At 41.7% G+C, this 26,495-nt stretch overlaps 1 protein-coding gene across 1 annotated transcript in view; it reads right to left on the reverse strand.

Moving 5' to 3' along the window:
- Window positions 1-1,126: 1,126 nt before the first annotated feature.
- Window positions 1,127-26,495, reverse strand: part of FREM3 (FRAS1 related extracellular matrix 3) — a gene marked incomplete at both ends in the record, with an annotated part of 71,495 nt that continues 46,126 nt past the window's right edge. Inside the window, 18 exons of the mRNA XM_082315040.1 lie at window positions 1,127-1,657; window positions 2,414-2,560; window positions 2,648-2,835; window positions 3,890-4,016; window positions 6,072-6,206; window positions 7,109-7,236; window positions 7,490-7,594; window positions 8,366-8,558; window positions 9,997-10,328; window positions 10,611-10,742; window positions 12,750-13,053; window positions 14,263-14,421; window positions 16,090-16,220; window positions 17,501-17,683; window positions 18,548-18,712; window positions 19,329-19,526; window positions 20,726-20,935; window positions 23,114-23,263. Coding sequence (XP_082171166.1) covers window positions 1,127-1,657; window positions 2,414-2,560; window positions 2,648-2,835; window positions 3,890-4,016; window positions 6,072-6,206; window positions 7,109-7,236; window positions 7,490-7,594; window positions 8,366-8,558; window positions 9,997-10,328; window positions 10,611-10,742; window positions 12,750-13,053; window positions 14,263-14,421; window positions 16,090-16,220; window positions 17,501-17,683; window positions 18,548-18,712; window positions 19,329-19,526; window positions 20,726-20,935; window positions 23,114-23,263 — 3,518 coding nt within the window. The remainder of the gene's footprint in view (window positions 1,658-2,413; window positions 2,561-2,647; window positions 2,836-3,889; window positions 4,017-6,071; window positions 6,207-7,108; window positions 7,237-7,489; window positions 7,595-8,365; window positions 8,559-9,996; window positions 10,329-10,610; window positions 10,743-12,749; window positions 13,054-14,262; window positions 14,422-16,089; window positions 16,221-17,500; window positions 17,684-18,547; window positions 18,713-19,328; window positions 19,527-20,725; window positions 20,936-23,113; window positions 23,264-26,495) is intronic.

The following is a 26,495-nucleotide window of genomic DNA, read 5'->3' on the forward strand; positions in this document are numbered from 1 at the left end:
ACTTCATATGTATGTACAGCAGAGTTAGTTAGTTAAGAGCCAACCTACAACACTTTACAAGTTGAATTGTCACGGCAGCCATAGAAGACACCAGTCTTAACTGCTTACGCTTCGTGTACCCTAAACAAAAATGCTGCAGTGCTGAAGCCTTCCTTTAAAAGCGTCCCTTTTCACAAGAAAACTCGAAACACCTTCAAAACTCCAAACCACAACAAGCCACGATCGCTTGTTAACAACTAGCCTAAATAAAAACCTTTAGAGGAAGCAGAAGGAAAAGATTTATCAAATAGCTGAGCAGCACTGCATTTGTGCTAACGCTTCTCAAGTGCTGGTATGCAGAAAGCAATAGGAACTAAACCTTAAATCTTGCAAATGGCATGGAAAGCAGTCACTAGTATTGTTCTGAAGTATTAAAATCTGTTTCAGGATGTTTGAAAGCGCTTAATGCCAGCACCTAAGCATTAACACTAGTTTTCTCGTGTAGCTTTACAATATAGTTCTAATTCTCACTGATCACATGTAACGTTCTCCTTACGGATTATCGCCATTACAGCCTTACCTGAGTGAGTCTCCCACCGCTGTCCGTATGTCTGAGGTCCTCGTTAAAATTTGAGACAAAACTGTTGGTATCACTCATTTAAAAGAAAGAACACTATCATCTACTACTTAGCTTCCACTCTACTACTACTCTTTTCTTCCTTCCCCAGCAATAATTATTTAAAAAAACAACAAAAAACCACCCCAAAACCAGTTATATGAAAGCTAGATACTGTACATGTTATCAAAACCAGCACCCTAAGCACCAGCCTTTCATGATGGATATAAGGCACGTTTACAGCTCCACATACTCAAAACGGTAAAGAAAAACTAGGTTTCGAAAAAAAAAAGAAAAAGGCCTCAACTCCCATTCATGGAGTACTAGTTTGAATTCTATACATAAGTAGTCACTCACACATGAACCTAGTACACCAACCCCGTCAGAAATAGCTGCCCATGACAAATAATTGAACCAGCATTAGAAGCAGAGCAGCCACTTGTCTGTGCAAAGCAGTCGGCCAAGAGCTAGATTTGAGAGTCTGCTTTTTAGTGAAATTACATGTTAAAAGAGAAGCACCCAAGAAATGGGCTAGACTTCTGAACTGTCACTGCCGCTGTGCCGCGTGCTCATGGTTTCGCTGCTGCTGGAGTGGCTGATGGGCGCTTTGCTTTTCCCAGCAGAGGACTGGTTCCTCTGCTTCAGCAAAAAGAGAGTTATGACCGCAGTGCAGATCAGAAGCAGCAATCCTGTCAACCCTCCAGTAACGGGTACAACACTGTTTCCAGAGTCCCCGCTTGTGATTTCCAGAACTGGCCTGTGATGCGACGTGCCAGCTGGGACCGCATCTTTCTGGATGATGACAGCTTTGTCAGAACGGTCAAGTGCAATATGCTGAATATTCGTGCCTCTGTCTTTACCTGCTCCAATGTCTTGCATGAAGACCGGGACGTCTGGGTTGGCTCTTCTGCTGCGTTTGAAGGCTGTGGTGCTAACTCTTCCTTGAGCAGAGGACAACACATGGTGGTAGTCAAGACTTCTTTTGCCATTGTGCCTGTGGGCATTTTCCTTCGATCGGACTGTGTAAATAGTGTGAATGTACCATTCTCGGCCAGCTGCCACCTTAAAAAAAAAAAAAAAAAGACCACATAAAAACCCCCAACAACCCTGAACAACCCCCTCATGCCCATTTACTATAAACTGGAAAACACAAAGCATCAGACTCATCCAGACAGCTGTCCCAAGTTTGCTGCCAAATACGTCTAATTAAAGTCAACGGCAGAAATAGGCACTTGGAGATAGGAGTAATCTTTTAATGCAGACTGCTGAAGTAGGTCAGATAAATAAGAGAGCCTGTTTCTTTCTAGTGTTAATGCAGAAAGGCTACTGCATTTACCTAACAAAACACTAGTCGTCTTAAATTAGGCAAGAACACCACCACTTCAGGTGACCAAAAAAAAAGACTTGAGGAATTCGAATTAATCTGACTTAAAGTAGGATGCATAGTTCTCTCTTTTTTTATTTCATATCATATCCAAACCGATTACCTTCCTCACCCCGCCTCCCAGTTGCAAGAAAATAAAGTAATTTCTTAGTGTTCTCCTATGTAACAAGGCCCCCATGGTAAGCGAAACGAGTGACTTCTGCTCCCAGTCACGGGTGTACATGTCTGCAACAACAGCAAGGCTGCAGAAGGGTAGCTCAGTGTTACAAAGCAACGCTGTCCTTGTTTCTACACTGTTAGGGAGAGGGGAAACGTGTTGCTGAAGTCTGTCGCTGACTAACACAGTGCCCATGATTACCTGCATGCTCTGTTCTCCACCTCAGTCGTCTTTTAGCGTGAAAGAATTTCTGTGATACACTTATCAGACAACTTACCTGGAAGAGCGGAGCAGAAGACAGGCTGAAACCATCAGAACCGGGCTGTTTTACTAGAGGAAAAGCATCTGCATGATCAGCCGCTAATGTAGCATGAAACTCCAGGTTTCCAAAGGCTCTGGCTTGTGTCTCAGGTTGAGCTTTATCCTAAAGGAAGTAAGTTTAGTATTTCCAGATTCACATGGAAATCAGGGATCTAAAAATGCATGCTACCATAACTCACTGTTTACGTACCAGGATCTTGAATCTGTACAAGAGGGAGGGCGAGTCAGCCAGGCATCCGTATTCCTGATTGCCTGGGTTGTACTTGGGCACGTACCCGTCAGCACCAGTGCAAAGGAACACCTTCTCGATGTTGCAGCTGAAGGAGTCACCGAGATTCTGAACTGGATCCACCATCACTCGGCCATAAATTTCAGATCCTGGTAAAGCAGATTAACACACTTTACATTATACCAGTCAATTTAAAATTATTAAATCAAGTTATTACCAAAACAGTGTTCTTTAAAATTCTCAGGACAGGAATTATCTAGTTTTAAGTGTATTTCCCTTCACATGTGAAGACGGGATGCTCCATGGCTGTTACTACTAATTTATCAGGGCTTTAGTCTTATTTTCTGTTACAATTTGTACTGACGTGTTTTTTACAGTGCAGCTCTTTTTAATGCAAGCTCTTCCCTTCTTTTCACTAGAGGGCAACCCATCTTCACGTATAAGAAACTACCCAACCCGATAGCATTCTATCAAGCAAAATAAAGTTCTTAACAGGACATCTGGGTTTCAGACTGATTAACTCAAATAAGGGACCAAATAAAACCAAAGAACATTCTGGTCCAATACCACCATTACCAGGAGTTTCCCTGGAACCTGGTAACAGCTCCAGTCAGTGAGTGAGTACAGAGTGTGGGAGCACCTGCCCTGGGCCAGAACTCAAAAAAAAAAAAAAAAATCAAGAATGAGTCTGAGCAGCATGGCTGAAGCCAGCTGCAGTTGTTGTGCACCCAGTCTGCAATTGAGAACAGCTGCATGACCAAGTCAAGGAGCCTCGGGTGTACAAGTATTCAATTCCTGCATTTCTGACTAGAATAACCTAAGCACTGAAATGACGTAGCCCCCTCAAAATGGGGCAAAAAGTTCTAGTGTGGGCAGCTTCAAAGCAAAGCAGAATGAGGGGAATATGTGATTATGCAGTAGCTGAGCAGGAGTTTTCAGAACTGCGGTTTCAGATATATGCCCCTATATTCTGCACCTACCTTTGGAATGCTTTTCCTCTCAGAGCCCATAAACAGAACCAAAGCCTGTTTCAATTACACTAAATTACATCATATTTTAGTGCTTCTGTATTTTACTTTTCTGCAGTGGAAATACATAGACCATGCAGGGGTTATAAAACTAGTAAAACACATATTCAGCTCTTGTTAAAAGTGGCTCTGTTTTAGCTTTCATAATACGTCGAATGTTCAATTGACTTTTTACCTTTGGTAAAGGCTACGTCAGCTCCTTCTCCGAATCCCATTGATCCATCAGATATCCAAAGCTCCTTTTTGGACAGCAGAAACATTTGAGTATTTAGACTGAACTCCGCTGCCACTGGGTCACTGACCTGTGGGGAAAAATGAAATTAGATGACCAGAAAAATGCCTTGGTTGTAGCTTTACAACGATCATTCTACACCATTGCCGTAGTAGCGATGCGCTGGTCAAACCTTTCAGCAGTACACAGCATTTATAAGAATCCCTCCTACATACATACATACATACACCTCCTCTTGTGCTTCTCATCATGATCCATTAAAACACACAACTACAGTGCTTTATTTCAACATTGCCAAGTAAAACAGCAAAAGTTATCTGTTTCCTCAGATACAGGGCAGCAATGTATCCTTTCGGTGACACTTGCAAAAGTAGTTGGGAGAACAGAGCTGTGGGCAAGAGGCTAATAAAACTAGATCAGGACCAGAACCTAGCTCAACACCAACTCATTTTCCCTACTCTAAACAAGAATCCGCACATTCAAACCAACAAGCACAGGATGGGAAACCTCATCTGCCCCTACTCGCCCCCGGCTACACTGTGCATGTTCCACTTGCGGCCTGGAAGCTGCCTGCAATTGGCCCAGAGGAGTAACCTGGCCAATGGCCCACACCCGGAGCCAACACAGGAGTTGCCCTGCAAGTAGGTTAATTCCTCTGGTGCAATGGTAGGGCACTCCCAGTCACCGCCTTTCTGCCTTCCCCACCACAAACACCTCCCGGCTGCAGGAGCCCGGCAGAGCCCAGCACGTTTGGAGGGAGGAAGCTGGCACTGGGCCACGGGTCTGCGCCTGCCCTGTGACTCCGGCACTCCGGGGTGCTGCGAGAGCCACCACACGTGCGGGGAGATGTAGAGGGGAACAGAAGGCAACCGGCTCTCCAACACAGAAATAAGGTCAAGAACTAAACTGTCTCACACCACTATTTAATCTTGTTGACGACAATAAACCCAGCATCTAAGGGTAACAGTCATAAGGGTGTGATTATATACACAGAAGTGCAAAATTAACTTAATATGCAAATGCCACCACAACTCCAGTTATTTCGCTCCTCATCAAATCATTTTCCTCTTCCGGTGTAGCAGTCATCTCCTGCGTCACAAGCTGGCAGCAGGAAAACTATTGCTGAAGCGGTATCTTTAAACTAAATTCAACACCAATTGTTTGAGCAAACAAGACAGACATTCAGTTAATTTGCATGTAATACAGTCGTCTCCACACTTGCCACACATGCCACGCAACTGGCTAACGAAGCAGAAGGCTAAAGAGCAGCTCTAAAGGTCAAAAGGGCTGAACGGCTCTGACTGACATCGACAAGGCCTCTCAGGTATCCAGTACTTTTGGAGGGGGCGGGAAATCAGGTCATTTTTTATGTACTGACAGAAGGATGCAATGTTATACTAAGGGGTTTTAAAATGTTTGATACGTTCACTGGAAATTAAGCCTCAGATTCAGAACCCTTGCTCTCCAAATGCTATTCAAGTCATTCCTCAAGCTAATTGCAACAGAAAATCTGGTCTTTGTAACAATCTACAATAGTAAGTTACTGCTAGGTGGTGCGCTGCTTTTTTTTTTTTTTTTTTTTTGCTTTAATATATACAGGAAAATTGTCACAATTGCCGCGCTAACTCTGAATTAAGTGTTTCCCGCTGCTTGAGAAAAAGACCCTCCTGATACAATTCTGTTACATTGAATCTCAGTTTTAAAAATCAACCTCGGGACTGCAAGTTATTTTTGAAAACCATCTCCCTTAGAACTAAAATGCCTCCCCCCTTCAGCCCCCGCCTTCCTGAAAAAAAGCAGCAAAGTACTTGGGAATAGGCTGGACTATGACGTAAAGAAATGAAAAAATAAGATTTTAATTACTGAAAAAATGTTAATTTAGTTTGATTTTCTCTCACCTGCGAAGACGAGATCTAGAGCAGGCTATAAGCACTGTAAAACTCCTTCTGAACCCACCTGAAATAATCCATTATTTTCTCTTGATAACTGGTACTGGATGGCCTATGCCAGAACATCTCTTTCAGTGGTTACAGAACACTGGCCTTTCAGCCTAAATTTGCTTTTGGCTTGTTTTGCCCATGAGACTTCATGGAAAAATGTGTAAGTCCTAAGTAAAATGGTGTACCTGTTGGAACCTGATGTCCATATCAAATACAATTGGGTCCCGTGGGTTACAGATGACAGGAAGGGCATATTGCTGACTGGGCGCAGCAGTGCAAGGGATGAATTTCACAGTGTAAGTACCTGAGTAATCTCGTACCTGCGAAAAGATTAGAGAAATGAGCGTTTCTCCACAGCCTCTGAACAATCACTTGCAGCTCACATTGCCCCGAGGTGAAGCTGAATTCCCAGCAGCATCCTAAACACTTTCACAAACTTGGACGTTGCTGTTTGTGATCGTGGTGCTCTCCCTTATGCAGGAAGCGTGTGCACCAACACCATCAGCGCACTTCAGCAGCAAGGCACTGACACACGCTGTCTCTCCTCTACTTCTCTGTAACGAGAACTAATACAGAATATCTACTACCAGGCCTTTGAGGGACTGACCTTGCTGCAGTGGTGGTGGAAATGAACATGTCAATGTCCAAATCTAACATACTAAATCTCTCTGAAGAGATGATGATTTTGGCCAGATTTTTAGTGAATGCAAATGGCTCCCTTCCCGTCAGCTCAGCAAGAGCTGAGTAACTGGGCTGTGTCCCTCTCACAGAAGCCAGACACTTTTAAGCAAGCCTCTTCTGCCCTGCTAGAGGCACAGGCTTTGGGGCCACAGTAGTTCCCACTGACTCCTGAGCTCAGCAGGAGCTAAGCAGCTTTGCCACGTGTGGGGAAAAATCAAGCCTCTTATAACAGCAGCAGCAACTCCTGGATCACAGTTTCCTGGCAATGCCAAGGGAGATAACGTTAAGGCAAACTCTTCAAGAGAGGCCACAGCTCCAGCACTGAATGGTGCCGGCTAGCGGGAGCATGGGTTCAGGCCTCGGGACTCAAGCTCCAGGGACACCAGGGACTTCTGACTGTTCATTAGGTAATGAAAACACATGACTGCATCCAAATAAGTTGATGCTTACTGATCTTATAGCGCTGACAACTGCATGGAAAGTATGTTAAAAACCGACATTCCCTTTGCTTCCCTAAATTCAAGTCTGAATATAAACTCACAGCAAAGTCGGAGATAAAACTCCACTGCTGCACAGGCTGGTGGAAGGTCGGCTCGCTTCGTAACAGACTGAGTGTAAACGTGAGGCCAGGGTGGTCAGCAGACACCACCATTGATGCCAGAGATGTTCCTGAAAGCATAAAAGGCAAATTATAATTTGCCATAATTATGGATGCCTGGCATGGTATAAAATTACCACACAAAAGCAAAGAAGCAAGGGAACGGAAAGAAATTAACTTACACCCCAGAAAGGGAAGCACCTCGGTTACTTAATTCCCCTTCTACACTGAGACAGACCCTTTACTGTGATACCTTTGTGCTCTGCCAGACAGACAGCACTACAGATACCCTGGCTAGCACAGGTGGACAGGCTGGGTACGCACCTGGGTGGGACATCACCAGCTGGCCCCAGAAACGAATCTCTGTTCGGAAGTTCACCACTAATCGCCCTTCGTCATTGATCTGCATACTCACGGGGTAGAGGGAGCCTAGGGAGAAAAAGCCAACGATTTTACCACCAACGGTTCCCAAACGCATTTTTAAAGGAAGGCGCTTCATATCTTTTCTGCATCTGGAGATCTGAAACACTTTACTGAAACTCTGGTGCTCTTCACAGATATTAGACCCTGTCACATTGATTGTTTTGAGACAGATCTCCAAACCCACCACCTTCAGAAAAAATACACTCATTTACACCTGCTAATGGTGCAATCCATTAAGGCAGGTTTTTTTTTTTTCTCCCTTTTGCTGACATAAGACCAGGCTCACCTGAAGTATATCCACATATGCTGATATAAGAGTGCAGGCAGGAGAAAGGAGGAGTCTGGGACTTTTTGTCACACGGACACCAAGGCTGCTCCCTCCAGTAAGGTCCCTTTTGCAGGCACTTCCCCTGCACAGGACTATGTAAGTGCTTCCGTTGCCCTGTAACTGTGTATCAATTCAGCACTGGAGTCTATCTTTCCATAAGAACATCTGCTTCAGAGTTGGTCTGCGCACTAATTTGTCTCATTTTTTAGAGATTAAAAGCAGCATGCAGTTGAGGGAAGATTCAAAACATCTAGTTTAGTAACATACAGCACTGAAAACCAAACATAATTGTCCTTTGGGTGGGTGTTCTAACTGAGGGAGTCAGCATGCTGTTACTGCTTTTGAGAATCTCAAGGCTAAAAAGCATCAAGGTATTGACCACTCGTCTCCCATCATCAGAACATTGAACAGGACGGAGTTTAGAAATGACGGCATCTGAAACAGCTCACCTTGGAGCTCTGATTCAGGAGGGCTGCCTATCCCATCTTTCCACAGGATAGCCGTGTCGTACACAAAGGTGAGTCTCAGTTCAGACTGCAAATCAAAATGTTGCCAGCCACCAATGGCAGCAGGGGAGTGGAAGACATAGGAGACATAGAGAGGCACCCGCAGAGTTACATATGACTGCACCAGATTTAAGACCTGAAAAACATTAAGGTATCAGGTTACTGCATGCAACCTGAAAAAAAAATTACTTTCATGCCAACTTTGCATTCTCATGAACTGCACTCTTTAAACCTAAGCGAAAAAACCTGCACAGAAACATTTTACATGTGTTACTGACATCGCTATTATTTCAGGTCCTGCAAATCACCTCACTTGATAGTGTCCTCAAATCTTTGCCAGTTCAACATAACAGGGTTCATACCTCTCCAAAATAAGGACCATCTAAGATTTTGCTTTACCTTGGGGAAAAAAAAAAAAAAGCCTTCAAAACAAACTCCAGAGAAATTGAAGGTGGCCTAAATTAAAATTCCAGATGAGAACCACCAGATTCCTTAGGCATTCAGAAATCAAACACAAATTTAGAAATGAGTCCTCTAAAGTAACACCTACCTTTACAATAGATTGAACTCTATGGATTATGGCACCCTGAAACACTGCAATTTAAAACTATCTTCTGAGTTAAGAAGGTCTCTCTCTACCAAGCAACTAACAAGCAACCAGAATGGGTGGCCAAGCAGATAATTAGTAAATAAATCTTCTTTGGCTACTGAGCATCAATTGAGAAGGTAACAGCTGAGCACCTATGGAATGGGAAAGCATCAAGCTGCTGAGCCAAGGCTGATTCAAGGTGAAGTCAGCACAGAGGCTCCACAGCCCCCTGGAATTTCCTCCAGTGTAAGTGCAATTGCTGTAGGGTGCTTGTGCCTTGGGTTATTTTCCAAGTAAATGCAGTGTGCTGTCAGACACTGCACAGGGGAGCCACCATGCCTGCTCTTTGACGTAATTCATATCAAAGCCCTGGCACAATGGCTTGTTTTACTCAGGAAAATTATGTGTGTGTTTGCTCCTCCTCAACCAAGCTGCTGTTTATAAAATCTCACCCTACTTGACAGCTCTGCCTAAAGCCCAAACACTGTAAGCCTAAATTAGAGCTTCTACTTAAAAAAGTGGTTTGGTTTTTTTTGTAAAAAAGGGTTTTTTTATGTAGCCTTAGAACACACTTCCAGGGTCAATAACATACTTTACACATATGGTTTACTTCTATAAGGCAATAAAATTGTAGCCTCTTCTTTGAATATGCCGCTACATGGGCTTTGGGCGATAGCACAAGCACGTACAGAGTTTGGAAAAGCTCTCTGAGTCAGAAAAACTGTTTCTAAAATCCAGACTAGGAGCAACAGCAATGCAGTAAGCTGTGCTCCATTACCGGGAAGATGAATCATGTCTGTGCACAGAAATACAGTGCAAAGGAACAAATCTGTACTTCCGAAAACATTTGTGCTAAGGGAACACATATCAAACTGCCTGCATAGTGACTAAATCCTTCCTCGTGCAATCCTTAGTAACACTTTCTGTTGGACTTGTGCTTCCAAAGCCTCTTATCAAGAGAGGAAGGCGCTTCAGTGCCACATACCTGCCCATCTGTGCCAATGGAGCCACTGCAGTCTGTCAGCAGCTCAGACATATCGTAGTAACTGTTGAACTCCCAAAGGCAAGCCTCAAGGTTGAGGTTCTGATAGAAACGCAAGGTTTTGGCAGACCGCAGAGCACTGCTGTACTGGTAAGGTGCCGTTTCTCCAATCACTTTGGGGTTCTTAGTTTCCTCTGTAATAAACCCATGTTTGGTCTGGATCTCATTATAGTCCAGTAGGTTGGAGCACTTGTGGTGTCCCACACGAGTGCCATCTGGGCTAAGTGTTAGCTCAAAGTTGGATAAGGGGCGCGTGGAGATAACCGGCAGCATTCCTAAAACATAAATGTCATATGACCCATTAACATCGTGAATAGAAATAAAGTATTCATTAACTGCTTGTGAACATATTTTTAGAGCTGGAGTCTGGAAACACAGGAGATAAGGATACCCAACATTTCATCCATACGTTAACCTTGCAGTTGGCAAGCTGTTCATTAAACACGGATTATTCAAGGTTCTGCCACAACGCAGCAAGCAACTGTGGAGACAAACCTGTGGGAGAGGAAAAGTCCAAAGCAGTGTGTGTTAATTAACTCTCACCACTTGATGCTTACCATCCATATGGGGCATCGTGACTGTTAGTTGGATCAGATTGCGATGGTCAGGGTCATCGGGACCTGTGTAGCGAATTTTAGCTGAGAAAGGTTCTGCTCCTACTGTTCCTGGGATGCGAGGTTGGCAAAGACCTGAGCAAAGAGGAAAGACAGGTTGTGAGATGACTGCTAAACTGTGTCATATCTGCGTTAAGCAGCTTGGAGACGTCTGTCCACAGAGCTAGGTCAGAAAAATGCAGAAATGTCGACACGCTAATTAGGGAGTTCCTCACAGCTCTGCCCATGCTGCCTGGTCTAACTCCTAGGGCCAAGAAGTCCTTCTCCAGAGAGGCAACAGCAGAAGTATGGAAACCCTTCAATGCCCAGCAGCGGCTGAGGAACCTGACCTCTTCCTGATAAGGATTTGTTCTTCCTCCCTAGAAATGGGGAGATGGCAACTTTACACCAGCATTTACCTTGGCAGCCATCACTTACTGAGGTGAAGGGCAGGGTGATTCACAACCACACCTGAGCTCTTGCCGCAAAAAACACGCTGCCTGAGGGAAGCCAACATCTTGCAGGCAACAGCTAACTAAAATACATAGGGGCAGTTTGTGTTGTTCTGCAGGGTCCACTACTTACACAGCAGAGGTATTTCAGGTTCTGTCTTTTTCTGTGTATGATGAGGCAAAGATAATTTCTGATTAAATTACAGAAAGAACTAGCACTTTAGGCGGATAGCGGTAAACCCACAGAGGAGCTATGGTGCATAATGGCCACTTTAGATCTATAAATCTAACACTTAGGAGCCTGAGGGAACCTTGAAAACTTCACAGGCTACTACCTAACTTCCTAACGATGAAAAGTCTCAAAGGAGCTACTTTTCAGCCACTGAGCATGAACACAACTGACTAAAACCTTGATAGCTTTCAGTCTGGATTACATGAGCAAAAGCTTCCCTTCCTTCCCCAACTTGTGGTCTTAACAGAAAACACTGCCTCTATTCACAAGCCTTGTCTTGGTTTGTTGGCAGGCCGCTGCCACTACAACAGGACCATCACTAATACCCTGGTAACACAAAACTTTTTCAGTTCTTCCCACATAGTTCAATGCTGCCCAGGGGTGTTGCACTGCGGCTGGAGGAGATGGAGGTGGAGGACTCCATGTAGCAGAGGAGATGTAGCAGAAGGACTGAACTGCAGAGAACAGAGCTGAGGAAGCACAGCATGACCCACTTGCATAGTCGGTGAGCTAGTGCTTCTCTCACCCAGTGAGTATTTAATTATAGAGCCTAAATGAAACCTTTTAGTCTAAAGAGACACAGTCACCGCCTAGCATGCAACATTTTGGCCCCTTGAATCCCAAGATGCAGTAAAGTCAAGCTCCTGCTTTAATTTGGGCAGAGTAGGACTTTAAAGTAACTCCCAAGTAACTGTTCTAGTCACTAACTGATTGAGCAAAAAGATGCATTTTCCTCATCTGAATTTCTGAGAAAAAGCAACAGATTAGTCATACACATCCAGATATGGATCACAGTTAAGAAACTTGAGGGATGTGGGCTAAATCCAAAATTAGGATGTCCCCTTACCTTCTGATGCATAGCCTCAGCAGAGTTATGCATGCAGTGCTGCAATATCTGAATTTCCACATGCATTTCATGCCCCCACCCTTTTCCAGCACCTGTATTTTAACTGTCTTTAGTCTGCAAGTCTTAAGACAACATCAAATTCAGTACACCTACAACCTGCTCTCAGTGTCAGTAGCTCTGTTGTTTAAACTAAAAACACATGGAAATAGAGGTGTATTTGAAATATGTATATTGAGAAAAGCAAAGGACCCAAGACTGGGGAAGTCAAATTCTGCTCTGCTCACTAGTCAAATTAGGTGTAAAAAAAATCATTATCATCATACACCCACCAATCTTTTACACATGGCCTATGATGGGCCCAAACCCTTGAAATACCAGAGCTGATGAGACGATTACAAGACGCTTTTGCCTTTCGCTAGAACAGTCCCACGCACGTATGAAAAAAAATTAACTAACATACGAGCACTAATGCCCTAAAACAAAACATCCCACAGCAGACCGCCATCAGCTGCAAACACTACCTCATCTTTTCCCAAGAAAGGCTACCTAATTCCCCATCATTAACAACTTACCTTCCTCTCTGTTTACTGTATATATTGGACTTAGCAGCTCCAGACCTGCATCACCATTGGCATTCACAGCTCGAGCTGCACACTGAAGCCTGGAGCCTGCTTGGAAGTATACAGAGTCCAGGGAGATGGATTTGGTGCTGGTAAAAAAAGTGTCGGAGTCCACTTCTCTCATCGGGCTGGTGACACCATCACTCCCACTTGGAGCACTGACAAGCCAGCGGTACAGGGTCAGAGTATCATTGATGTTTTCCATGGCGCAGATGGATCCGGTTTTGTCGTAGTCTGAATACTTGGGATTGCATGCCTATGGTTTGGCATTTACATAAAATAGAGGGAGTTATCTATTCTTACCTACGCCTGCTCCAGGCAAGCAAACTGTTAAGCATTCTTCTAACAGTACTCTGCTTATTACTAAATCAGCAAAATAAGACCTTTATGCAGGCACACTATCTTCCCCTAATTGAGGGGATATGAAGGAATGCCATGGGGGTTTTTTAATTAAAAACAAGAACAAACAAACAAAAAACAAACCCCAGGTAGTAGTGAGTTGTTGTTACACTTCATGTTTCGACTCTGACCATGCAAACCTGGAAAACGCTAGTGCTGACTCCAAAAGCTGAACTCTTATTAAGTCAGTTCTCCCAAATTCAGACACCCTAGCTTGAAAGATCCCCACTCTAATACACTGGAAACTGTTAGAAACATAAAATGAGCGGCCTGAATTCATACCTCCCTGGCAAAGAGCTGACAAGTTACAACTGTGCCCTCCCCAGCAGTCTGCTGCTGCTCCCACAACAGAATCAAACAGGAGTGAAGACGCATGTGTGCTTTTTGCTAGTGCAAAATCCAGCTTTTTTTTTTTCCCCCTCAAAATCATCCTTGATCAACAGTTTAAAACACCTGACTTTACACAGAAGCAGCAGGCACACAAGTACAGGTCCCTCTGCCAGCTCTATCTGGGAGAGCAGTCTCCTGCAGATGGGACAGATGGCTGATACCAGAGGCTGTTCAGTCAACTTTGATAAAATGTGCTCAGCTGCTCATGGCACAGCTCTGCTCACAAAGCCCAGGATGTGAACTGTTTCTGGAAAGCTCTGTATGGCCACAGACCTCTTTTTTGGGCAGCACTTATCTCCTCCTCACCTTCCTGCCGGCTCAGCTTTGGGTTTAGAAATCTCTATTTTTCTGGCCCTAATTCTACGTGTCCCAGCCATCCCCAAGAACTAGTTATTAGTTTGACAGCACAGCCCAGTACCAAAGCCTATTTAGGTCAGCAAGAAACACTCACTGCAGAAAGAGTTGTCACAGGTTGGGAGTGTTAGTGACCCTCTCTTGGAAGCTCTCGTTCTCTGACCTTGGTCAGCAGAAAGACTTATGCAAGTGTCTCTGACACAGTAACAGCCTGCTGCTTTTGGTTGTCATTTTCCAGAATTGAATACTTTTTCAATTGTTTTACATGGTCCAGAGCACAGAATGAGTACGTTGGACAAAAGCATGCAGAAACAAGCCTTACCGTTACACAGACAACAGGATAGCCAGTTGGAGGGTGTGGATTCTCTTTGCTTTTAGCAGTGTCGTCATACATCAGAAGTGAGACAAGCTGGGGCACAGCTGGAAACATCACATCTGCAACACTGTCCATTTCTTCAATGTACACAATGGCTTTACTCATCTGAGTTGAGAGAGAGAAAAGGTTATGTATACTGCTGACAATAAGGAATGGAGGGAGAAGGAGAAGTAGTGCCTGCAACTTAATTTCTGCCACCAAGCTCATTCTGGTTTTACCTGGCATTCTTTGATAAAATGGTGACTTGTATTAAGGAAAATTCACTCCGCAGTGGTTTTTAAAGATTTTCCACTTAAAACCTGTTCACCAGCAACTAGCTAAAAATTCAGGAGGAACTGATTCCCCAAACATGAGGAAAAGGGAAATAAAAATATTCCAATTTTTGTTTACAAAAAAAAAGTAGCCTTGGCAAACAGTCAAACACCCACCCAGTCACTCACTCACTCCCCATCTTCAGTGTGGCAGGAGGAAGAAATAGAATGAGAAAGGCTCATGGGTCCAGCTAAAGACAGGGAGATTGCTTACCACTTACTCTAATGGGCAAAACACACTCAACTTGGCGAAAATTAATTTAATTTATTGCCAATTAAAATAGATTTGGGTAGTAAGAAACAAAGACAAATTTTAAAATACCACTTCTCTTCATTTTCCCGTGTTCAACTTCACTCCTGACTCATCTACCCCCAGCTAAACCTTGCCACAAACATAAAATATAAAAACAAACCCCCAAATTCTGCTAAACTACTTCAGAGCCCATGTAGTAGCTTCAGCCTACACATCAATTTGATCTCACCTGACAGCCAGTTTGGGCTTTTACCAGCTGAAGTATAAAGACTGTGTGTGTTAACTTTAGATCCTCTGTTTTTAAAATAGTGGCCTACAAATTTATCAAGGTATAATATACACGATGTAGTGGATCCCAGGGCCACAGTTTCTCTGCACGTAGTAATTTGCTGTACATAGTATTGAAGTAAGAAGCTGCTAGTGTTTGAGTCCACTTAGGTCTTAATTATAACCCAAAATGGCAGGCGGTGCTCTTCAGAACTGTAGTAGCTCTAACACTTGCTGCGCTCTCCTCTGCTTCATCAAAATAAAAAAAGAAATGGGAGACAAATCTATGCCCATCTGTCCCCATTCGTGCCTTCCTCCCTGCCCACAGATCTCCTGCCATGGGAACGGGTGAGAAGGCCTCACAGAGCTGCACTTGGGCACATGAAGTGATGCAGAGCACTGATCAGAGCACCCCAGCGTGGCTGCAGCTGCTGCCGCCACATCTCTCCACACGTTTAGAGAGCGATCAACACAGTCTTCTCTGTTGTACTGGGTCTCTAGCAGCCAGAGACAGTATTAATACAAACAAAACCTGCCAATCACAGCTTCTTGCTGTCTTCTTTTATATTTTTACATCTTTTGATATAATGGGAAAAGTCAGAAGAGGTTTCTACAAGTCAGTTAGTGCACTATACTCTCCTAAGATGTATACCAATAACTTGGAAAGAATGAGAGAGGTCTCCACTGCCAAACTCTCGGTGAAGCATATAGTGGGTCATACACAGGATTTGTAATTCAGTGCTTCTAGACTTTGTTCAAAATGGGTGAATTTACAGCTAATTTATACCAGTATTTAGACAGGCATGCACCAAACTAACCACAGGAGCCTATGAATACCAGGCTGGCATGCATGCTGCGAGTACATGGATTTTTAGATGTTTTTATAAAAATAAAAAAAAAAAATCATTACAAATGGCAACTTTTGTTGTCAACAGTTGTTACCTGTGTCTCTGCTACCATGTTCTCATCAGCTTTCAGGTGGACAGTAAAGGCTTCTCTCATTTCTCTTATGCCATCATACAGAATCTCTACTTCAACAAAATGGTCCGTTTCTCCTTCTCTGAATTCAATATCTGATTAAAACAAACAAACAAACAAACAACAAATTAAAGCAAAATCAAGATAATTGCTTTCTTCGTCCATTGTGTTCAAGTAACATACTCTGTATTCTGTTGCAATAAGATGTTTTTGCTCTAAGTAAAATGCACTAGTAGACTGAGCTGCTAGCATCTGTTCTGCAGCATAATGACCAAGTAAACCTAACTCACTTTTGCTGGACAGAAAAAATAAATACAAGTTGATATTGATAACTTGTTGGAAGACTTAATATAAAAACATAATATTCTGACATAATTTTGCACCAAGCCGACTAGCTTGCTTCCAAACAATTCCTGGACACAGTTCAGAATTAGTGTGGGCCAGAGAGGCACTTTTCATGCAGAAATCCTGCTTCAGTGGCAAAGGAACTTCAACAGAGTGGGTCTACATGCCAAAGAATGGTCCCAGGTACATTATTATACCAGTATGGATACTGTCTCAGGCTCCATTTGCAGTGCATATTTAAGCAGGATCCAAACCGCTGCACTTTGAACTGAAAAGTCAACATACTTGGTTTTAGGTCTTTAGGACACATGTTCACCTACATGAAACCTCAAGACAAGAACGGTCTCTTAGAAATAGGCATCTGTGGTCCTTCCTCCAGAAACCAAGTGGGAACTGTTATTTCTTGCTAAAAGTCAGGAGGAAGTGGTACCCATTTTTCTGATGCTAGCTCTTAGTCAATAGCACAAATACTCAAGAAATGAGAGACTTTGTGTGTTCATTTTAGTCTAACTGTATTCAAGGTCATACCTCCCCAGGAGATACTGTAGAAGAGTTACTCCTCTAGGGAGTTTGCATAACCACCAGGCTATAACTGTTCCTGTGAGGGTGACATGCCATCAAAACCATGTCACTGTAAGGAAAACAAAATCCAAATGCAGTGGGTCACAGAAAGAGAATATGGGTCTGTAACTTTGAGGTTTGAACTCTCCTGGGAGAGAGGGGACCTGGGTGCCAGCTCCCAGGAGCGGGCTTTTCTATGAAAAGCATCCCACCACTGGCAACTCCTTACTGTAAGTGCTTAGGGCAGATCCACATGTCCCACAATTAACTTGGAGAAAAACCAAAAATCGACAATACTCAAATCTCCCATTCCAAAACACACAAAATGAAGCAGGAAGTCCTAGTCTAAAGTACAGCACTTACCATTTGGTTATCAAAACAAGACTTCAGCTCCCTGTCCAGCATTCATTTGCAGGAAGGCACTTTCCAAACTAATGTTTCCAATCCCCACACCCAATGAAGCCCTTACCTTCTGACATTGGATTGTAGTCCTCCCCTGAGGTGGCTGAGCCATCCTTACTGTGCACTCTGACAACAGATACTTTGGAGCTATCACCGAGGCGTAGAACATGGATTCTTACTAGTGCAATTTCTCCAGGTTCCTGAGGCTCCTGAATGCTGTGTTTTATTTCAGAGAATTTAATCACTGGTTCTAGACGAGGAGAAAAAAAAAACAGGACAAAAACCTGAACATAAAAAAAAAAAATACTGATGTCAACTAGAACAAGTGCAAATACCTTACCTGAGAGTGAACAGTCCAAAGGAAATGAGAAGGTCATAACAAACCTGAAAATTCAAAGTGATTGTCTGGCTATCAATTTATTTGCCTTATTAATTGCTGTCTAGAATGACTGAAGTGAAACATTTTGAAAACTGTAATTCAGATAGAAGTTTGTAGCTATTATTAAAAGAAGAATACCTGGTCCCCTGGTGTTTGCTTTAGTGAAGTCTAGAGTGGAATATTTAGAGGTAAAATATGTTTAGCTTTTGAAGAAAGCAGTTACTTCTATAAGTTATTTACTCTAATACCTTGTCAAAGGTATGGGATAAATCTGATTTACTTAAATGACTCTCTATGACTTGCAGAGTCCATTTTACAGCATTATCAATTATATTATGGTTGGGGTTTGGTTTGGGGTTTTTTTTGTGGTTTTTTGTTGGTTTTTGGGTTTTTTGGTTTGGTTTGGTTTTTTTTTTGGTGAATTTGACCCAAGGCATGTGTGATTCTTTCAACTTAGTCAAATTTATGATACTCTGATGAAAGCAACACATATAGAGCAATAAATGGAATGGAAATAAACAAGAGAATTTCTCTTCCCATTATCCCACAAAAGGCAGAGCCAGGGATGCATTCAGAATAGATTAAAAGAGTGTAAATTCAAAACACAAAAATAAAATACTTGACAGTTTTTGAAAAACTTGTTACTGGGTACTTTGAAAACTGTTGAACCAAACACTGAATGGAATTAGTCCCATGTTCCCATTTGCAGCTACCCACAATTAACATAAAACTTACTGTCTTCTTCATCCTTAATCTTGATCACCGTCTCTTTCTGATCCCCAATGGAAGCACCGAACGCGGAATCACTTTTTGGTGTTCCAAGCACCAATCTGAATTCCTCCTCCTCCTCATAAATTACATCATCCTCCAGAATTACCACACAGGGCTTCTCAGTTTCTCCTGCAGAAAGGTATGAAGCAAGAACAAGACATTATCTTCATAGGAGTACAAAAGACCAGGATAAAAACAAAACAAAAACCAAAAACCCCACTCTTTCTCAGGCTTGCCATAGAAAAGACAGTCTCAAGAACATGGAAGCAGAGACTAGCGCTGACTGGCACACTTCATTTTTTTGTTGTGTTTGAGTCAATCTCTGCTAAGGAAAAATCCCATGACTGCCACAATGGGAACTAAGCAGCATCCCTTGCAGCATTCAGCAGGGTGTTGTACGGCAAGGAACCTGCTGCTCCGATTCTCCTCTGCTCAAGGCACTGCATCAGTATTATTCCTGCTTACTCTCATGAACAAGCGCTATGCTCAAAAGTGTAGCAGAGGATGTTCAATATTACTGAATTCTGTATTATCCAACTTCAGCCATAATCACCTTTGAAAATGCTGCTGTCATAGTCACAAAACTATTTGTTAAATAGTCCTGTGCCGCCTTCTTCATCCACAGAAGCTCACCTGGCATAACAACCCCCAGAACGTCCTGGAGGTCAGAGTTCCTATTTACCATCAGATTACTTGTCAGACAAAAGTAACACCTTATTTTCTAATTCCAATGGGAAAAGCTTACCTGGGAGAAACACCACTACAGAATCATCTGTATTTGGCCTCTCCTTGTAGTCCATCATAACTTGGGCAGAACCCTGGCGAGTATAGCAACACACTGTGGATTTATGGTTAATGTCACCGCTTCGATAAATGAGGGCCACCAGCTGTTCATCTTTTTCATTTGCCACGTGCATTGGTTCTTTGAACTGGACTTTGGGTACTGACAACAGAACATGTTACACAAGTTGAAAAGAACCCTCACACATGGGCAGAAAATATTAATCACATTCCTTGATTAAAAAAAAAAAGGTAATTTTCTTTAACTTAGCATTTTATTTGCTAACCTTTTACAATAAACTGAAGAAGGTTCGGATTTACACATGCTTTTTAAACACAGATTTTGAATCTAGATGAATTCAAATACTTTCTTGGTCTACAGCAGCTAATTGCCAACTTTGTACTAATTCTGTCACCAGTCTTCTCACAGTAGCTAAGACTTGGTGATTTTTTTAAAAACAGCATTTGAGCCACTTCAGAGCTGTGGGATTATTTTCTATAAAGCAGTCTCTTTTACCTTTGATGCAGAGAGGAAGTAGGTGCACAATACCACAAGGGCAAAAAAGGGTGATGACCACAATTCCATCTCCGCTGAAGTCAGTATCGCACCTTGCACTGACTTCAACAAGTGAATATTTCAGAGTGAAACTGTAACTGCTCTTCAGAGTTCTGTTTGAGAATGAGCTTTCTAAAACATAGCTTCTTTAAGTCTTTGAAACACAGTATATTTGCAGAAACCTGAGACTGCTGAGAGTCAGCTTGGTTTATTTAGCAAGTGCTGGAGAACCTGTAAATGGGCTACGCTGAGTGTTGTTTACTTTTAAAGTTTTACACCTACCTTTTTTTTTTCCCCTTAATGCTCCCCTAGAAGAGACAATACAGTTACAGCTTCATGTAATAGCAATCTGCATAATTATTTGAGAAACTTAGCTCCCTACAATTTTTGGTGTTCAAATAACTATTAGGGGGAAAAAAGTTTAATCCCTAAGGTTCTCTACCTTCAAAATGAATATTCATTCAAACAAATAGCTTTAATGCACCAGGCATAAACAAATGTACTTTTAGCTCATGGCACAGTTCCACTATTATGTTAACTTGTCCAAAACAGTACCTTCAAGTACATAATGAGAAGGAAGACAAGCCAGAGTAAAGAACCTGCACTATAGCCCCATGTTCCAATTTCAGGTGTAGCACACGGCTGTTAATCTTGATAAGGTAGTTGGGGTAAATGATAGATCACAGCACTTACGTACATAGTAATTTATGCTACTGCAACAAGAGCTCTTCCACCTTCTAAGTGCACTTAAAACACTAAAAGGAAAAACCCTTGGAAAAACTCTCCCCCACCCCCTTTATACTTACAGTCAGTGACAGTGTCGTTGATAATGACAGTAGTTTTGCTAGGCTTTCCAAGCGCTGCATTCACGGGCATGCAGAGAACTAGTTCAAACTTCTCCAGACCTTCCAGCATAGGCTGGCCCAAATCATCAAGGATGATCACTCGAAACACTTGCATGTTGACTCCTGGTGTAAAATCCAGGTTACGGCTGATGCCCACATAATCAACTCCAGCTGTTTGGGAAGCAACAATACTTGTGTGGTCAGTTACTACTATATGTTAACAATCACTTGTACATTTATGAAATGTGTTTGCAGCTGTTTCTGTTGCTGGACTGGAGAAAATTTAATTTAGATTTTTGTCACGTACAAATCAATTTGGGAACGATGAACATACAGTGCAACACACACACAAATAAGTATCTGGATCATCATTTACTCTTTATGCCATCAGCACAATTAAAACTTGTTTATGATCCCTTAAACTGCAGAGTAACAGGCTACAGCCTCAACAACACACAACAGACCTGATGTCCACAGCAATTTAACCCTTTTGCTCAACTCTGGACTACATGCATGAGGTTTTACTTGGCTATTTACCTGTAAAGGAGCAGATGCCTGTCCCAGAATAATACCAGCTGTACCCTAAGAAAAAGTGTCTTGCACTAGGCTACATCACTGAGCTTGAAAATCATGCTGTTACCACTGTCTCAACCCTAAAAGAAGCAGGCAGGCTGAGTGCAGGCGAAAACACCTAGAATGACTTTTTTGTGTATGAGACTTAAATCTAAACTGGAAGACGTAAAATGACTTCACTTCTTCCTTCTGCTTGTGTCCCATTGTTTCACTAAGATTCTGACTATTTCCATAATTTTGCATTCCTTTTAACCAGACTGTTCCTTCCTATCCCCTTTTAAATGTTCTACTTGTTGCTTGTAATGACAGCAATTCTTTCCCTTCTTTGTCACGGTATGTTGAAGTTGACATACTTAAAAGCAACTGTGCCTTTTTCTTTCACACATCATTATGCAGCCTCTGGACTGGAGGCAGGGAACACTTACCCGCACAAGAGCTGACCGCCCTGGTTGGCTCTGTGCATCATGAAGAACTACAATTCTTGCACAGGTTTTGTTCTTTTCTTAATCAAATATTGTGTGCACAGGCATTTCATATACAACCGTATTAATATTTTTTGTATGAAAAACCTCTATAAATACTCGAAACTAGGAAAAGATTTTGTGAAAAGAATTTTTTTCCAAATCTCATAACTAGGCTTTGGCAGAAGTGATTTTTAAAAAAAACCCTATGAATACAAGATTAGAAATGCAACACTACTTCACTACTTTATACACAACACAGAAAATCCTGTAGGACCCAATCATATTTCTTCACCTGAATAGTGAGTCTTCACATATTCATCACATAGATTGTGTATTTTGCTAACCACTTCTCTGTTCTTCAGTAACTGTAGTCAAATTCTATTTCCATATATGTTCCTTCAATCATACATGCTGCATTACTAGTTGCTATAATTCTTTGTTATTTTTGTAGCAAATCTTATTATGTATCACATACATGCTAAAAAATACAATTTTGCTTTCAGCTTGATCTGTCTCTTGCCAGTGTGTCACCAATTCGTTGGGCTGAACAGGGAAATTCTCATGAATACAACCGATTTTCTTGACACCCAGCAGCTGTAACTGCTCCTTAAGATTAATTTAGCAGCTAGCAAGTCAAGCAACATATTTAAACAGCACTGCAAAATTTTGGCCAGCCTAAGTATTCCCAAAGTCTGACAGGGAAAATGACTTTTCGTTGGGACTGAAAAATAAAAACAGGGTTTTACAGAGACAGTCACCATATTTGGGGTATTTTGGGTCAGTGTTGGACAGAGAAAATCCTTGGAGGTCACACTGGTGGCGCCTTCCAGAATTTCTCTGTACAGTAACTGAGAGACCCTAAAATCTCAGATGCACCAGCTGTCATAGATAAATAAAGCTTCCTTGGCTAACGTACCGACAGCATCACTTCAGGGCAACAGCAGATTGATGCTGTAAATTCAGTTTTATTCCTGGGAAACACAGTACTATAAAGACAATGCTCTCTTTTTCACTCCGTTTCTCCCAATGTCTGCCATCAGTTAAGGTGCGCGTAAATTAACAATCATTTCATTCACATTCGTTCTGCAGTCTCCATCAGAAAGTCAGTGAGCTTAGCCGAGCTGTCCTTGCCACACACAACTGGGACACAAATATCGTGTTTTCTACCTGATAAATCCACGTCTGATGTCTTTTACTTAACTTTTCCACCCCATATATATGCTGAAGGTAAATAAGAGCGAATGCCAGATATCCCATTTCCATGCTCACATACTCTAAAGCAACCTGAGTGACATTTTTATGAGTAACTCACCCTCTGCTGACACTGGTTCTGTTTTTCTGGAACGCACCGTGACAGAAGCTGCTTTGGACAGATCTGTTCCAGTCCTCCAGACACGAATCTCCACGTAACCTGCACTTTCATCCACTCGATATTCAGCGTTATCAAAGTACAAAGCAGGTTCTAAATACAGAGAGAAAAGCATATATTTTTGAAAGAGCCTCTTTTGGCTTGCTCTTGTGCACATGTATATTTAGTGCTTAAACTTTCCAGTCTGACTTTTAGTGCTCAAACTCTCCAGTCTGACTTTTATTTTGTTAACAGCTGCAAAAAAAATACCAAACCAAACCAAACCAACAAAAAACCAAACCATTACTAATTTCCCCTGCAAATCCCAGTAATATCTACTGTCCACTTACATAAATATTATTAGGCACCTGCCTACCACTTCATGTAAGGCTTTTTTTATCCTTTAAAAAACAAACTAAACACTCCTTGATTTAAGTAAATAAAGTGTTATATCTATGTATTTTTTATCTTATCTGCAGCTGACAGAGATCTTCCACAGCCAGCTGTTTAGCTTACTGGCTGTTTACCTTACCATCTGAAGTAAAAGAGCCATTTCAGAAATTATAGACTATGTAGCATAACACAGACATAAGACATGGGATAGTTCTTCCATTATATTTTTGTTATGCAAACCAAAGCAGAAATTTTTTTTGAAATTTACTATTGAAGGAAATACATACCTAAATATACCTTCCCCCCTCCCTAAAAGACAAAGGCAGTTTGCAGGATTTCAAGAGTTTAGACTTTTTGTTTGTTTGTTTTAAATTGTTTTCAAAACAAACATTTGACATGGATGTGGCAGATTAAAGGGTTACAAGCTGGTTTTTCTCTTCAGTGTGGTAAACTGACTTTAGTTATTCACAGGGAACACAAAAAGTTGCACAATCCAGGTCATGGAAAAGGTCAATATTAAATTGGGTTTAAGCAGACTCTGTTGTTTAGTATAAGAGATCAAACATCACAAGACTGTCTCAAACTAGCGCCAATTTAGCCGCCTTTCTGAATACCCATCAAGAAGAATGAAGAAGCACACACTGGAGACACGTTATACCTGCTGCTTTTACTAAGTAATGGATAGAGTCTGCTAAATTCAATACATGGCCTCCTTTACTTTTGTCACCTAAACAATAGTAGGCTTTATCTTGATATCAGTATTAATAGAGCCTGACACATTTTTCCTGTGTTGCATATTACTGCTAATCTGTATTAATACAATGTAGACAATCTCTCCAATACCACAGAAACATTATTTTAGCACAATAGCCAGCATCTTCTTTAGTAGAAGCACGCAGTTGCACAAAGCCTGGCGCTCATCTAATAGGCTGCATTTCTATTGTACCTCTTGGGGAAATTCAAAGAACTCTGAAAAGCTTTAGAAGACGTGATTGTTGTCTCCTACAGCTGGGGAAATGGAAGCTTAGAGTAAAACACTATGGTCCATAAAAAGTTTTTAATTTTTGGCTACCTGGTGTTTTCCAGAGCTCAGTTTGTTACTGAGCTTAAAGCCAGTTTTACAGAAGGGACAGACAGTTTCCAATGATTCAATGTGCCAAGTAGAGCACAGAAAAATACACAGGCTTTTCTATATAATGTGAAGCAACTCAATAATAAAAGTGCCTCATCCTAGTAATAATTTTCTACATTCTGGATCTCACCTTCCCACACCTAAGTAAATGTGCTTTTGCAAATGGAGAGAACATCTAGCTAAGTTCTTTTCTCAGCAGGGACAGACAGCACTGCTCAGCTAATTGAGAATTTTACACTTGCCTAGAGGCACTATCTGCTTCCTCCATGTACATATAAAAACATCAGAACACCATCTGGCACATACCTATGCAAACATTGCCCCTCCAGCTTGCAGGCACCTTTGTTGGATATTTACTGCAATTTTCTTGAGCCACTGAACTGCGAACCTTTGCGTTACTTTACCATCAGAGCAAACCCTGATAATCACAAAGACTTGCTGCAGAAGCAGACGAGGTCTTCAGCACACAGTATTAAGGAAAGTACAAGTGTTCCAAGCAGGACTGCATTAATATTTACTTTCAACCTTTTGATAGATTACCTTTAACCAGGCTAAAACATTTCCTTCCTCAGTCAGCCCAGCAGCATGTCTGACAAGCAAAGCTTTTGCATGCAAAACTCAAGAGAAAGATTAGAGAATGAAACCAGACACTTGATGATGGGTTAAATAGTTTAACAAAACACAAAGCTCTTTGAAAATGTGGTTTTTTGAGGGACAGATCTATTCATCCGGACTACAGGACTGACTTCTAGCTAAAAATCGCAACCTTTGGGAGACTGAAGGTGTTGGCTTTCTTCTTGAAAAATTCTTTTTCAATTCTTGCAGTATTTTTGTGTTTTAAGCAAAAGGGTATAATGACTGAAAGTCAAACTGAATGTCTCATTTTATGTCAATTAAATACTTCAAGCTGTTTTCAAAGAACATTGTGCTTTGCCTAAAACAGTACCCCAGCACAAATTTTTCTCCCCACCTTCCTCCCATCCCTCCAATCAGCAGTTTTAATGATCAGTTATTTCCCAGTTTGGGCATTTTTCCCCCTGCCATGACAGGTAAGAGTTTGAAGATGATCACATTCTCTTCCCACCAGCTATGCAGTTTTTACTATTGAAGTCTTCCCCACATGGTGGGGAGAAGAGTAGGAGTCTAAATATCCAAACTTACACACCTTTTTGTCATAACTAATGGATTATCGAGTGACTAATGATGTCCCATAAGTTGTTAATCAACTTGTGTAAAGCACAGAAAGAGTAATTCTTCACAGGGCAATGGCAACACTCCAGGTTATATCGGCGTCACTGGGACCAGGATCCTACTTCAACGGAGTGGGCAGAAAAATCATTGGGGTCCCCCACCAAGAGTGGAAAAATACAACTTGACAAGAATGGTTACAATTTCGGCTACATTTCATGAAGACGATCACTGCAAAGTACTTACCCTGGCAAGAGTAATCAAGAATCTTTGTAATTAAAAGAAAACTATTCTTTACATTTTTAAAAATTTAAAAAAATATTCCTAATACAATATCATCTATTGTTTCCCATTCCTTCTTCCTCTCTTAAAGAACTGTCCAAGATTCTAGATTTAGTTTAAAAATTAGACTGGTTAGTTTTCTCTATTTACATTGGAATCTTCTTTCAAATATCAAAAGTCCCTCAATTTCCCTTAGACACAGCTTAATGGATTTTCAAGTACAGGTTGTAAATTCTTTTAAAGTTTTAAGAGATTAGGTAGTTCAGCTTATTGCAGTCCATGATAACTGTCTTGAACTGGCCTTTAAATACCAGCCTCCTTAATTGGGAGAGTAACTTTTTTCCCCCCTTG

This window comes from Platalea leucorodia (genome assembly GCF_965183815.1).
Source record: "Platalea leucorodia genome assembly, chromosome: 6".
NCBI classification, from domain to species: Eukaryota; Metazoa; Chordata; class Aves; order Pelecaniformes; family Threskiornithidae; genus Platalea; species Platalea leucorodia.